The 16,140-nt window shown below is 35.3% G+C and overlaps 1 protein-coding gene across 1 annotated transcript; it reads right to left on the reverse strand.

Annotated features, from left to right (window-relative positions):
• Positions 1–1,571: 1,571 nt before the first annotated feature.
• On the reverse strand, positions 1,572–9,022 carry ODAM (odontogenic, ameloblast associated; the record flags this gene model as incomplete). The annotated part of the gene is made up of 10 exons (XM_080680064.1): positions 1,572–1,601; positions 1,842–2,003; positions 2,406–2,477; positions 3,223–3,270; positions 4,965–5,069; positions 6,908–6,955; positions 7,473–7,703; positions 8,264–8,311; positions 8,838–8,879; positions 8,972–9,022. The coding sequence occupies 10 exons, from the start codon at positions 9,020–9,022 to the stop codon at positions 1,572–1,574; spliced, it is 837 nt and encodes a 278-aa protein (XP_080536190.1).
• Between the last annotated feature and the right edge of the window lie 7,118 nt (positions 9,023–16,140).

Consider the following 16,140-nt stretch of genomic DNA (forward strand, 5'->3'; position numbering starts at 1 on the left):
ACAACTATCTCTCTCTCCGTAGCTGTGACATACTGGGAGTATGTACTTCATGTTATCTGCCACCAAATAATTTTGATTTTAATGGAGAATACTCAAAAGGAAACTAGCAGAATGGGGCTGGGGGAAATAATGAGATATGCCAAAATTAGGTACATACTTTAGTTCCTCAGTCTCAATCATCACACTCAGAAATCCAATGACAGTATATCTTTATTCTCATCAATTACACTATTTTTCAGAGCCATCTTTTATTAATGCAATTATTCAGTTGATTCAGCAGTATCAGTTTTATCCTCATTGTTACTTTACAGATTATGTAATGATAGGATATTTGAAAAGAAATACAATTTTTTAGAGACAGGGATTATTAAATAATTGTATTACTTTTTTTCTATGACTTATTTAAAGAGTGCAAAATTATAAGTAAAAAGAAATTCAGAAGAAGAGCAAAGATATTCTGTATATTTCAAAGAACTGATATTAGCAGTGAGGAAGCAAATAGCCTAAAATGATATCCAAGGCATTGCCATGTCCTTTTCTCTGAAAAATAAGATGGAAGAACATTTTAGGATCATTAGACTGTTCTGTGTAAAATTTCCTATATATTTTCTCAATTTCTTAATAAAGAAATGGAAAACTTTACTTTTTCTGCCATGTAGATTGAAAGTCACACTATACTGAAAAACTTTTATTATTTCTGATTAAATAAATTAACTTGCATTGTACAAAAGTTTACATTGCAAAAGAGAATTTTCTAAAACAGTGCTAACACTATTAATTTCTGGTTGTATTTTTGTAGACTTTATTTTTTCATCTGAAGAATGCTGAGTATTCATTTTCATAGAAGAAGGAATCAGAAGAGACTTATAGGCAGCAGGGAGGAGATTTCAAAAAATCTTGCCTTTTGGTTTTACCTTTAGGCCAAATTTTTTAGTGTGCATTTTTAAATTCTTGGTGTCAGGCCAGCTTGTCCTTCTATCAAATACCCAGTAGCCTCATAGCCAAACAAGCCCATTAGGACAGGTAATTAATTTGTTATGTTTGATATAAAAGCCATGGTGGTTTAAATTTGCAGGTGATTATGCATTTTTTTTGTATCACTTTAAGACTTTATTTCATTCCAATCTATTTTTTTTGTATCACTTTAAGACTTCATTTCATTCCAACCAATCTAACAATCTAAGATTAGTTGATATTATTACAATTTGTAGTTTGCAAAGTGAAGTGCTGATTTAAGAGAATTGACTTTGCAAATAGTGTCTGTAGAATGACTTTTATATGGACCTAGTATATTTATTATTTGTGTTTTCAGAGTTTATACCAAGTTTATGGTTTAGATAGACATGATTCTCAAAATTTATTTTGGTTTAAACAATTGCTAAAGTCCTGTAATGATTATTAGCTTTATAGGAATATATAAGCACTAACTTTTTTGTTTGTTTTATAAGACCTCTTTAATTGTTCCCTGACAGGTTTTTTTTTTTTCTTTTTGAATTTAGGATATGTCATGGTACTTATGCACGTCTCTTAGTAAATACCTACCAAAAATTTTGCATTATTAGGACAACGTCTTATGGTTCCTTTAGGCTACCAGTCTTGGCCTAGTGAAAAAAAAAAAAAAAAAAAGGACATTCATGAAAATTTCTTATAGATCAAAATTAAATTATATTCTGATTAATTATCAGTAAGCAATTATAGGCCTTCTCATTCAAGGTCAAGACCACATATCCTACTATACCATTAACTAATTATTTTCACAAGTTTCCTATAAATTAAGCACTAACTTATGTTTTCTATTAGACAATACTTTCTTACATAAAATGAATCTTTGATTACTCTACCTTCTCTCCCATGAGCTCTGGGGTAATAGTTGGGTCTATAGCAGAAGCAAAAGCATTTGTTGGGCTGGGTTTTTGTGAAGTTGAAGGAATGACAATTCCTCCACTGGTATGCTTAAAGTTTATCATTTTTTTTTGTAAATATGGCATCACTCCTCCTGCTGGCTATAGAGAATGAGAAAGAAAACAAAGTGTTTTCAGGTTCAAGTACGAAGTCAAATTGGGAAGAATATAAAGCAACAGAATTGAGATGCAAGGCAAGGAATTAATTTAAAAAGAAAATGCTTTTATTATTTTCTAGATTATAATCTATCCTTAGAAAGACTGTGCGAACATGGATGTCTCTTGATACCTGTTTAAGAGTGTAATAGGAGAGTATCTGACCTATAATAGCCCCTCAATAAATATTTGATGAACTGATTAAATTGAATTTTGACTGGCCAAAGATCTAATTGTTGATGGAATAATAATAATAAAGTTTTCATGAAAATAAACAATAGTGCAGGAACCTGTAAGTTGTAAGTTGCTGAATGCACGCATCTAGCGAAGTGTGGTAAGGAATCTTACCATTGCAGCCGTTTCAGGAGCTGTGCCTATGACGGCATCAAAGGCTAGTTGCTGCTGTCCTCCTGGTATAACCTGGAAAATTCGAAAGTTTATAGAAGCCTAAATTCTTAATTTCTAAAATACGTTGTTTTGCATCGAATGCAGTTAAACACTTCCCAACTTCTTAAATTAGTTTCTTATACACAAAAATAATCATTTCGATTTGAGAAAGAGAGAAGCAGCTCCCGACACAGGGAAACTGGTCTGACAGTATAACCCTGCCTACGTTCTCAGGAGCTTCTTCCCCGCCATTCTCTGCTGGGCCAGCCATGGTGTTCTGTTGAATATTAACAATCCCTACAGAGCACCAACATGGGACAAATTTGCCTCTGAATACAATGAAGTGACAAAAACAAGACTGCTTTATCATCTTGTCTAAAACAAGATCACAGCGTTAAGACATGAAAATCCTCATATCCTGGCTAATATGAGTAACTCTTGCTTCTTTACTCTCATGGCCTGGCCTCGCTCCTTTAAGATAATCTTTGTTACCCAATCATAGAACCAGAGGGAACCAGTGCTCTTTGAACTTGCCCCAAATCACCTGACAACCCCAGATCCTATGTGAAGTCATTTCAATACCTTCCTGTTAAGACACCTCACAGTTCCCCATGGTGTGTGTTCTCCCTCATTGTAATGAATAGATAAATCCAACTTTGTTCTGTTAGGGTATTTGGCTGAAGGGCACTTATAGATTTAATAAATCCTGAAGCAAGTAGTTTTAAAAAGTAGTTGTTGTTTTTTTATTTTTAACTTGAAAAGGTATGCATTTACTTACAGGTTCGACTTGTTGTGGGATATATCCAAATTGAGTATAGAATGGCATCTGTCAGATTTTTGAAAAAATGCATTAGATTCTGATGTTTTTGTCATAATTTTGTGTTAAATGATAACATAAAATTATATATATATATTTTTTTCATTGATTTTTTTTGAGAAAGAGGGAGAAACATCAATGTGAGAAACTTCAATTGGCTGCCTCCCATATGCACCCAGCTAGGGATTTAGCCCATAACCTGTGCATGTGCCCTAATTGGGGATCAAACCAGTGACCTTTGGTGCAGGGAACAATGCTCAACCAACTGAGCCACACTGGCCAGGACTAAAATATGTATACATTTATATTATACTAAATGCTTTTTTGAATGTTCATATGTTCTTGGTGGCAAAAAATGTTAAATCACTAAACATCCTTTCAACAGCATTATGATTTCTAGGTTAAAACTTTTCCTTTCTCTAATTTAGCATGACAATTAGAATTACTACTATCAATCACTTAAAGCATAAATTTTCAGTTTAATTTGGTTTGGCAAGTTTTAGAGTGGTGTAAAATATTATTTTTCCCCATTCTAATGAAAAGAAATCTAGTTATTAAGAGCCACCTGAATTTATATCAGAATTCTAAAAATGTATTGCAGCTCCACAAAACTTAGTGTAATGTTATCCAATTGTATCTAAAGATCTGGTGATCATAAGTAGCTTTTATTATGTTAGCTATTTTCATTTTTTAATTTTACTTTTGTTCATCCTCACCCGAGGATATTTTTTTCCATTGATTTTTAGAGAGAGTGAAAGGGAGGGAGGAAGAGAGAGAGAATGAGGAAGGGAGGGAGGGCGAGAGATAGATAGATAGATAGATGATAGATAGATAGATAGATAGATAGATAGATAGATAGATGATAGATAGATAGATAGATAGATGATAGATAGATAGATAGAAAAAACATTGATGTGAGAGAGACACATCGATTGGTTGCCTTCCCCATATATCCTGAGACTTGGCTAGGGATAGAGCCTGCAATCCAGCTACATGCCCTAGACTGGGAATGGAACCCATGACCCTTTGGTACATGGGCCCATGCTCTAACCACTTAGCACACCGGCCAGGGTTTGTTTTTATTTTTAATAATAACCATATGTATATATGACCAGAGGGATGCTGGCAGATTTTTTTAAAGTTAGAAAACTTCATTTTCCAAGATGATTTAGTTTTTGGCCTCTGATTTTATTAAGTCCACTCACTGATCTCATTATTTTAAAATCCAGTCTTAGCCCTAACTGGTTTGGCTCCATGGCTAGAGTGTCAGCCTGTGGACTCAAGGGTCCCAGGTTTGATTCCAGTCAAGGGCATGTACCATGGTTGCAGGCACATACCCAGTAGGGAGTGAGCAGGAGGCAGCTGATGGATGTTTCTCTCTCATCGATGTTTCTAACTCTCTATCCCTCTCCCTTCCTCTCTGTAAACAAAACAAACAAACAAACAAATAATATATATATATATATATATATATATATATATATATATATATATAATAAAATCCAGTCTTAGAACATTTCCAAATTAGTGGTACATTAAGAAAAAACACCAAATTCTTTTATGACCACCAAGTTTCAAGCTATTGAGTTTTGTGTTTTTTTTTTCACTAAATGTACTTAGCTATTCTTTCCTCTTAAAATTTATCTTCTCCTTTCTCAGATGGAACTAGAACTAGTTAAATTAAAATCAAACACTTGCAGTACCTGCTCCTCAAATTGCTGCTGTCCTGCTTGTGGAGGTAACTCTGGGGCTGTTTGCTGAGGTTGGTCCCAGGGAACAAGCATGTAAACCGGATAGTATTGAAGCATCTATTTGTGAACAGAAATGAATCAGCATAGTCCTTTTAAAAAAATTCTTCTAATGTCAATATTATTTTAAAAATGATTCATATTTAGCAATTTTATGAAAAAAAAAATGACACAAAAGCATTCCTTCCTAAACTTTAGAAACAACTTGCATTGCACGTGATACTGGATTGGACTTTGTTTCAGGTTGTTTGGTCAAACACATTTAGGAAGGATTGTGTTCAATTAAATAATAGGTTTTTGTAAAAGCACACTTTGGACTTTATGTACAAATTTTATACTTTATGCACAAATTACTTTACAAATATCTAAGAAGAGGATAGCCTATATAGCATTTCCCTTATTTTTGGGGAGAATCATCGTTCTTCAGAACATGGTACAAGCAGTTCTACCATGATGAATATAATGTCAGGAATATATTGCCCTTAATAATTGACAGTTTAATTAAACCAATCCATATGCATTTTAGAATATTTTGAGAATCCAGAGATAAGGAACAAATAAAATCACCTGTAACTTCACCATCCACATAATCAAGTCTTGGCTTCCACTTATGCCTGTGTGTCTATACATGCATATGTTTATTAAAAATGGGAATCGTAGTACATACATAAAGTTTTATATATTTTGTTTCCTTATGTAATGAAATAAGACTAGATTAGACATAAGAAGTAAAAAACAACTGTGGTTTGAAAAATTTATTTTGTGCAGTGATTCTTAATCCTGTCTAAAAATCAAAATCACCTCTTGAGCATTTTAATAGTTAATCATATTTGGGATCTACTCATGAGGTTTTGATTCATTAGGTATGGGAAGGGTCTAGGCATTTGTAATTTTCAGAATTACTACCAGAGATTCTAATGCAAAGCCAGGGCAGAGAAACACTGTTTTAGTAGTTAAAGAAAAGGTGAAGAATTCGATTTCAACTCTGCTATTTAGTTTTATTAGGATTGGGAATTTAATCTCATTAAGACTTATTTTCCTGATCTTTAAAATGAAGTAATTCTGCACCATGTATCTAACTCTCTAAATGCTATGGCATACAATGAGATAATGTCTAGAAGTAATTTTTGGTTTGTTATGGGGTGGAACAAAATTACATAATTATAATTATAGTGTAGTCAAGTGGTGTAAATTTTTATAAATGCTCAGTACTCTGGTGGTGAATAATATAATTTACCAATATCCCTATTTCTTTGAACCCCAGATATTATAGAATTAGCCTAGTCTTGAGAGGATTTTCCATATTAATCTAATGATTCTACTAGTTCACCTTCATATTTTTAAGATTCTCCTATTTCATGAAAATCACCACCATTTGATTGTAATATGGAATTAAATTAAAAGTATACAAGAACCTGAAAATGTTTTGACCAGAACTTCATAATTTTCAAATAATGTGGCAAGTGTTTCTTATCTCTACATTATATCATTATATCATATTTTATCAATTTAATACATTTTCCTCTAAAACAAAATTTAGGGTTGGGCAAAGTCCACCCATGCTATTTCTCTTGAGTTTTTCCCATTTGCCAGCACTTCAGATGCAGAAAGGACATAAGCTAGGGTTTAGTGAGCTCCTTTATTCCTAACATGGTAATGCCCTGGGAGCTCAGGAGTCCCGAGGACTCTCCTTAGCTGGTCTTTCTTCAGGAGTTATTGAGTGAGCCCGACATTAACAAACTGATGCCAACCCAGAAATAGCAGCAACCAGACAGTGATATCCTTGGATGGGTTTTTATAGCCCTGCTACAGGAGTCAGAGCTACAAATATAAAAGAAAGAATTCATTCAATCGCAAGTGTTAGCAGCCAAAGGAGTGATGATATCTTATTTATTTACCTGGGCTTGCTCTTGAGGCATTTTAAAGGAGAACACATAGGGCATCGCCTGCCAAAAAACGAATCATAAAAAAAGTTTTACTTGACATTTAAAAAAATGTGATTAAATTCAACTTTTCATCAACTTTTATTCCCTATATGCCCTCTACCACATCCACCCATCCCCCGCCACCCCTGAAGTCATCACACTGTTGTCCATGCCCATGAGTTCGCTCTCTTTTTTTTCTCCGTCCCTCCATACAAATTTATACATTAGCAGACTTCTATGACAATAAAAGGTCACCTATTATATGCATTATCATTAAGGCAAATTGCCTCCCCCCCAATTATATTTTCTAAAACGTGTTAACACCTTTTATTTGTGGCTATTATCATACAATAGCTGGTTTAAGTGATATTTTTCTTGTTAGAAATCAGAAAAGATAAGGAACTTCCTGTGATGGTAGAAACATATTGTGGGGAAGAATTCTTGCTCAATAACTGTTGTCTTATTTTAAAGCTGATTCATTTCTGTGTTTACATTCAACACATCCACATTATCTCAAGATTGAAGAGGTTTGACTTACGTTATTAGGGCCCTGTTGGGTCTGCACTGGTGCTTGAGGCTGTGAGGGGTCCAGTTGTCCCACCTGGTTTCCCTGGGCAAAGCTGACCTGTCCTGGGAAAGTTATCTGATTTGGGAACAGTCTAGCAACCTGGTCTAGAGTTGCTAAGGAGAATGGGGAGAGTCCCGGAATTTGAGCTTGCTGCTGTTGTAGAATCCCAGAGAAAGGAGGAATCCATGAATTAAAGGGGCTCTGAAATGATATAAAAGAAAAAGAGGAAGGTTTTCTTTTTCATTTCAGAAACCATTGAAAATCAGTCCTGAGCAAATATACAATTTCTATCTTTTCATTGCTGCATTATTAGAAAAACACAGCATCTTAGCACATTATGAGCCATGCAAATAGTATGAACAATGCTAAATTCCCAATGATCAAGAGAAATATGGAGCAGAATGAGGTCGATAAAGAGTATAGTTCCTGAGTTGCCAGACTGGGTTTGAATCTTTTTTTTTTTTTTTAACCCAGTTAGCTGAGTATGACTTTTTGGAAAATAGTTAATTTAATGATCTCATAGCTGTGAGAATCTGTGTCTGGCATGTACCAAGTTCTCAAAAAATAAGTACTAATCAGATTATAGTTTTTACTTTAGTGTTTGAACAAATGGTAATTAGAATATTTGGGGCAAATTCATAACTTTAAAAATGGAAATTTCAGAAATGGCATCAGAAAACATCTTGTTCTCATAAAAAGTGCCATAATAAGAAATGAAGAGTAGAAAAATATTCTTAAAATAATTATTGAGGTAGAGATACCTGAAGCTGTAGTGGCTGAAGTTGAGCATTATTAAGACTCAGCAGTAACTAGAAAAGGAAAGGATATGAAAATAACATTACCATACAGTAAAATTATTAAGATCAAGGTTTACTACAAATATAGCACAAGTCAGAGCTGACTAATCTTAGGTTCCTGTTAGAGGTGAGATGTTTTCTCACTAAGCTTATACTAAATTACAGTGATTAGAGGTTGGGATTTAACTACCTCTCCCCTGCTGTGTTTGGGATTGTACAACTTTAGCCCATTCCAAATGGTTTCATTATTCATTTGATGCCCTTAAACACCTATATACACCTGTATTAGGTGCTATTAAAAAGATACACAAAATATTTTCATTGCTTTTAAATAATGGTGAAATAATATTTTAGAAAGAACCTGGTATATAAAACATGCATGAACATTGGAAATGCATGTGGATAGAAGAGCACTGAAGAACCAAAGAATCTTTAATGCCTTTAACTAGATTTTGAATTTTTGGCTTTTATCTCTTCCCCACTGGACTTTCAAAAAGCAAACAAAAAGGAAGAGGTTATTTTAAGTATCTAAACTAACCTCATTGCTGTGGCTTGCAGACAAAAGGCGCTGTGGGATAATCTAAAACAAAACAAAAAAAAAAGTAAAAGAAGGATTTGGGATTTATTAAAGGTTTTACACAGTGATTTCAGCTGTACCAGGAAATTACTTACTGGGACTGATATTGTGGCTCCCAGTAGCCCAAAAAGAATTATGGTTTTCATTTTCAGATGAAATACCTAGAAAAAAAACATGAAATTTAGCTTTAAAAAAACTACATAAAAATCATGGTAATAATTAGTTGGTATTTTTCAATTAGGAGAGTAGTTGGGTGAATTTTATAGTATTTTCCTATATATTAAGATTTAATATGAAATATAAATATCTATACTATATGTTGTTGTTTTCTCTCAGAGAGACAAACCAAAATCGTTAGCTCATCCTTTTACCTTGACCAAATGACTAATTTAGTGGCATATGATGTAGTTGAATGAGTTATAAACAAGATGGCCTGAGCTATTCTACATAGAAAGCAATGAGTCCTTTTGACCATGGGAGAGCCTATGACTGGGTCCTTATTATGAAAACAATTTTAATGTCTATTTAATGTAGTAGTAAAAATACTACAATAAAGATCTGACAGTAGCAATTTAATACCAAATAATTTTCATTGAAAAGTCTAATAACCTTAAGTATATATGAAAACTAAAACAACAACAACAACAAAAACCCTGAGTCAATAGTTTTCTAACTCAGGAAAAAAGCTTATAAAATTAAGTTGCAATATTGATTTATAGTGCTACCCATGGTAGTATATTATGCCTTATCCTCCAAATCTGAAAACCCTGCCCTACTTCAAATCACTGATCTACACAAGTAGTTAGGGTGACCTTGGTAGGCTATCCTGTAGGATTTATCCTGAGTTTGGTTTTAATATTATGAAAGTAAAGATTTGATAACTTACCTCACTCCTTTGCCTATGAAGAGATACTAGATCTATGCAAGGTCTGTGTTCCCTTTATCTTTCAGCTCTGCTGCTTAGAACATCTCATATTTTAAAACCCATCTTTAGAAAAAAGGGACCAATCATTTTTCAAAAGGGCCAGTGATTCAGTGGGTTTTAGACAATGGCTTAGCTAATAACCCCTTTCCTAATCATCTAGGTGGTAAATGGATTCCCACACTTTTAGTAATGACATTAAATTATCCTCTGAGAAATGTTTTCTTATGATCATTCCTGGTTTCTGCTTTGGTTATGACTAAATCTTCTAGAATAATTTCATTCTGCTCCTTTTTTAAAAATCATATTTAAAATGGATACCATAACAGAATAAAAGCCTTAATGAAGGTCAAAGATTAATGGCTGATATTTATTTTAAGAGTAAAATGTAGATTATTAGACATAAGGCAGAGGTCTAAAAGACAAAAATTCAAAACCTACTTAGGGACTGTAAAGATTCTTTGGTTCTTCAATGTTGAACTGAGTAAATATGAGCTAATTTCACTTAGGTTCAACGTTAAAAAACATTAGTAAATCTCTTTCTAATGATGGAATGAAATGCTAAAAAAAATTGCCAAATATCTGGGTCTATGCCATGTATATCCCCATGTGATCGGATGCTTGGGATAATTAATTTCATAAATAGAAAGCATGATGGCTTATATTTAAAAAAATAGTGGTGAGTGTTTTGCACTTTAAAAATACTTGTTGCTAAATATGATTTTAATATTCAAAATACAACTAAGTGTTATTATCTGTTCATCATTGCTATTTGTTTATTTTTTATTTATTTTTTATTAATTTCTTTATTGATTAAGGTATCACATATTTGTCCTCATCCTCCCATTCCAATCCCAAACCCCTCCCTATGCATGCCCCCACCCCCCTATTGTCTGTGACCATTGGTTAGGCTTATATGCATGCATACAAGTCCTTTGGTTGGTCTCTTCCCCTTACCCCCACCCTCCCCTACCTTCCCTCTGAGGTTTGACAGTCTGATCGATGCTTCCCTGTCTCCAGGTCTGTTTTTGTTCATCAGTTTATGTTGTTCATTATTTCCCATAGATGAGTGAGATCATGTGATACTAGAAATACACTTATAAGAACTGAAAATGGGACAAGCAATAATGGTTATGCTGAGAGGCAAATGGATCAGTCTGTAGTGAGTTTCTTTCTGGGCCAACAGTTCTTTTGAGTCCCAATTTCAATGTCAAACAGTTCCTTATGTGTACATGTCAGCAATGATATTTCAGTTCTGGATGGTGGACAAATGGTGGTAATGCAGGTCCGACCCTCTCTGGTTTGGTCCTGGGCAACCTGCAGCAATGCACAGCTGCTGACTGCTAATATGGCAAGGCATCGTCAGCATCTTCCATCTCTGGACTGTTTTATCTTCTGTCTTCATGGCTGGCGCAGTCCTGTCAATTCCTCTCTGTTGCAGGAATCCACATGGTCTTGGAGTTGTTTTCTGAAAATATACAAACATATTCTCGACCAAAAGTTAATAAAGGAATCTTTTCTATACATTTGACTTGGGATCCTTTTTCATTTTTTGCCCAAACGATTTTCCTTTGGCTTGTTTTGACACCATGTGTGTTTTTCATGGGTGTCTTGCTGTTAGCATTACAAATGAAAGTTAATTTTCTAAAGTAAAAATTTTCTAGATGTAATTTACTTACAGGATATTTTTCCTTACATGATATTCTTCTACTATCCCTCCTTTTTTGATTTAAATATTAGGAGGCTTTTGGAAATTTTATAATGTAGTCTTGACAGCTTTTAAATTTTATTTTTTTTTGCACTAAAATATGACTGCTTTAGGTTCATTGCATGTTATGCAATTTTACCATAAGATGAACTACCAATAAAAATTTTAGTTAACACTTTAGGAACAGCTTTTTGTTTAGTACCATTAATTTTTCTAGAACATTCGCTTATTTCACTTAGCCAATTTAAATTATTCTGAGAACTTGGCTACTATTTTACTGTCAAATTTAATACTCTTAACAATAATCTTATTTTACCCTGTAAATATTAGTGGAAAGGATTATTTGCCTTCTTGAGTAGGCCCTGAGCATTCCTGGTGCTAGGTTGGATTTAGATATCAAAAACCCACTTCCCCACACCATGGGTACAAGACAACTCAAACAAGTCTTGTTGCAGTGAGAGGGCAGCTGCTGTCGGCGAAGTCTCTGTCTGTTACCTGGGTCCAGATTTGAGCTGGGCATGGGAAGCTAAGCAGCCATGGGGGCAGGAGACCTCCCTCAGAAGGGGTGAGGGTTCAGGCCCCTGCAAAGTTGGGGGGGTCATCATTGCTATTTAAATTTTCTTTATGAAATGAGGTTTGTGTTTACTTGTCAATATTTTTGAGTCAATATTTTCTTTGTTGTTATTATTGACCCCATTCTGATAGTCCTGTATCATAAGTATTATGATAATATATTATCAATTAATTTCTTTTGTGGAAGATTTCTTTGGCTAATTTCATCTAGAAACAACTAATGATGGCCTTATCATGTAGGAAAACAGTTATTGCCTTTAAATAAATTCATTTTTTTCTCAGTAGGATGATACACTTCTTAGAACTTACAAGGCTCTTTAGTACTAAAATGATGATAGCATTTATTATATAGCCTAAAAAACCAAAAGGACAAAAAAAGAAAATTAGTTAAAATAACAAAACCTTTTTCTTTACTAAAGAAGTAAAGCTACTACTAGGATGGTATATCTGTTAGAAAGGAACTTCCCCAAGATTTATGAATGTTATATTTTTAGATTGGCTAAGTAGACCACTCTAGATGTTGATGGCTGATTTAGCTATGGCTGGGTGATTAATATAACAAATTGTTGCCTGGAAAACCCAGTAGATTAGTTGAGTGGTAGACACGGTATATGTTGCTATATTGCCTAATTATACATATTTATAATTAATGACCATAGTCTATTCTGAATATCATCAAATTAAAAACAATATACTCATGGGGTTGATAACATATGTATAAATAAAATATATGACAAAATAAAAAAATTAGTACACCATAAACTCAGTCTCCTGAGATTTTTATGGCATTGTGCAGAGTCTTAGACAGCTAACTTCACTTTGAGCCAGAAAGTTGTCAGGGCTAAGCACAGAAAAATTTAGGAATTATATTACAGAGCCAAAGTAGTCAATGTAAAAATTACCCTGATGATGGATAGTTTCACCTAGATATATTCCTCAAATCTGAAGGTAGTTGGAAGAAAACTTCATTTCCCCCTATTATTTGAATATTCTAAAGAAAAGCAGTTGAAACTCCTTTTTTTTCAAGTTAACATGGTAAAGAACAGGCTTTGCTTTCCTATCTGATAGCTTCTAACTCCCTGTGTCATTGGAGGCAAAGTTATCTCTGGGTGGGAGAGGAAGTACCAATATTACATTGCAGTATGGATATTGTCTATGTATTTCTCCTATTCAGCTATGTTGAACTTATTTTCCTATCCCATGTCAGTCACCCAGTAGGTATATCCACTTGGAAATTAAATAAATGAGTCCCGTCATTCAGGGGACAAAAAAGGTGATACCGATCCAGAGCAATGTCAGTCTGTATGGATTAAGGTGCGGAAACCTTAAGATGAGGAAATCCTGAACTAGGTATTGTCACTGTACCTTCATTATTTTGTTTTAGTTCATTTACTAGAACATCAGACATCCTTCATTCACCTAAACATACAAAAACACAGAACAATGCCAAGTACATATTACTGTTGGATTAAGTGCTATTGAAATGATCTGGATCTTTGTTCCAATAACATAAATGACGAAGAAACAACAATGGCTTATAAGTCAGTCCTTTCAAAATGTTATCACTGCAATTTTTTTCACCTTTCAACTAACCTGAAAAATTAAGAGGTTCACAGAGAACTATTGTGAAGTAGACCAATAAAAATAATTTTCTTACATATGTGTTTTATTTTTTCAGGAACTTATAATTACATATTAAGGTAGGCAGGATATATATATACATATATAATCACTTTCACATTTCAGAGAAAGCTGAGGTATAGAAGGCTCAGTGACTACATTCATTTGCTCATTCATCCATACAACTAATACCCATGTTTCCCCGAAAATAAGACAGTGTCTTATATTAATTTTTGCCCCCAAAGACACACTAGGTCTTATTTTCAGGGGATGTCTTATTTTTCCATGAAGAAAAATACGGTACACATTTATTGTTAAATGAAAATAAAGGAAATTTATTACCTGTATACGGTACGGTAGTACGGTAGTTGTCAACACAAACCAGACAAACTGTGAATCCTACAGTATCAAGAATTTACTCATTTATTCAATGACAATCATGTCATCATCTTCTGGAACATCATCATAACAATTCAATTCCTGAATTTCCTGGTGAATTTCTTGTGACTCCATTTCTTTCAGAATCAGTGGACCAAATCTCTCATGTTTAACAATAGCACTGTCTTTAAATGAGTACTTCTTGTCAAGGTAGCCTGCTTGCAGTGCATTTGCAATGCAACTGTCAGTGATTTTCTCCCATGAATTCTTCACCCAAGTCACAACTTCTTGCAGTTTAGGTTTCACAAAGTTTCCATGCTGATTTCTCTCCATTCTATTTTCAATGTAGTCATTAATTTCGATGCGCAAATTGTCTTTGAATGGCTTGTTTATTGCAATATCAAGAGTCTGGAGATAGGCCATCATTCCTGCGGGAATCATTATCTGATCTATTTTTCTTTCATGAAGAAATGTCTTCATGTCTTTAGCGCGGTGAGTGCTGGCTGCATCCCAGACTAGCAGACCTCTTTGGCTCCCTCGCATAACAAGCGGCAGCATTAAATCGACCCACTTCCTTATAACTGCTTGTGTGGCCCAGGCTTTTTCAGTTTCAAGAATAAAAATGCCCAAAACACGTTCAATCTTTTCCTTCTTGCCCTTAGAAATGATTAAAGGTGGGATTTTAGTGCCATCCAGAAAAATTGCCAAAATACAGGAAACACGTGCACTTTCGTAAGCAGTGGAGGGAATGTATGCTAAGGAGGCACCCCGCTGTTCAATTGTTTGAGATGATTGGCCCATAAACACTGCAGTTTCATCCATAGCAATCATGTTGGAAAGATTGTATTTAGAGAAGTCAGCATCATCAATAAAGGACTTGAATGCAAGTGCTCGCTTACTAACTTGAGTATCTTCCAACCTAAACAATGTTGGTAGATCTTCTTAAAGACAGTTCACTTCGCTGAAGGAAATTATCAGGCCAGTATTGTGATGCTTTGAAGTCTTCAGAGGCTATGTCAAACTGTGGTGCCATTGCAAGGGCAAATTCTTGAATCTGAGCCCTATTCACAACTAAAGCCTTTGCTCTCCTGTCAACAACCCATTCACAGATCAGGTCTTCCAGCTCAGAAAATAATGATTGCCGACCTGATCCACACTTGCGCTTTTTAGCATTTCCCTTGTCCACTTGTTCAATGAGGTTACCATACTCTGCTCGCCATTTTCAGACCAATCGGATACTCAACATCTCTTTGCAGAAAGCAGTAAGATTTTGGCCCCAAGAGTCTTCCACGATTCCTTTCTTGTACTCCACGGAGTAGCTTTTTCTTTTTGCGCTCATTTCTAGGGGTAAAAAAAAAGGAATTGGGGTATCAAGGTGGGGGGAGGGGGATCACTCAAAATGACACAGGGGGGATCAGAGGGGGGAATCAAAATGGCACAGGAGAATCAGAGGGGGGATTACCATTTTAGTAACCCCTTTTGATCCTCCTGTGTCATTTTGATTGTCCCCTCTGACCCTCCTGTGTCATTTTGATTGTCCCCTCTGATCCTCCTGTATCATTTTGATTGCCCCCTCTGATCCTCCTGTGTCATTTTAAGTGATCCCCCTCCCCCCACCCCTGTGCCACTGAACACCTTCACCAGACATCCTCCCTACCCCTTTATCAGACATTTACCCCCTGGGGCCTGCCTGGGGACTGTCACTGGGCTTGCTGGGGCCTGGATCTGGGCTGGAGCAGGGTCTGCCACTGACTGAGAACCTTCAGTCATCATGAAGGCGGCCGCGAGCATCAGGTAGTGTCACCAGAGACAGACCAGCACTCACCACCTTCGCCACATCCCATCCGCTCTAATCCTCCTGTTCTTCTACACGCATCTGTGAAAGTCTCCTCCTCTCTCCTGCCCTGCGCTCACCGCTCACTCCGACCTCCGCTCCGCCTCCACACAGCAGTGACGTCAGGACTCCGCGTAACGTCACTGGTTGCTAGACGCCAGGCGGGGCGGCCCTAGCAACCAGTTTACGGTAAATTAATTTTTATTCTGAGACAGAGCCTAGGGGCCTT

This window comes from Plecotus auritus (assembly GCF_963455305.1).
Source record: "Plecotus auritus genome assembly, chromosome: 1".
In the NCBI taxonomy this organism is placed as follows: Eukaryota; Metazoa; Chordata; class Mammalia; order Chiroptera; family Vespertilionidae; genus Plecotus; species Plecotus auritus.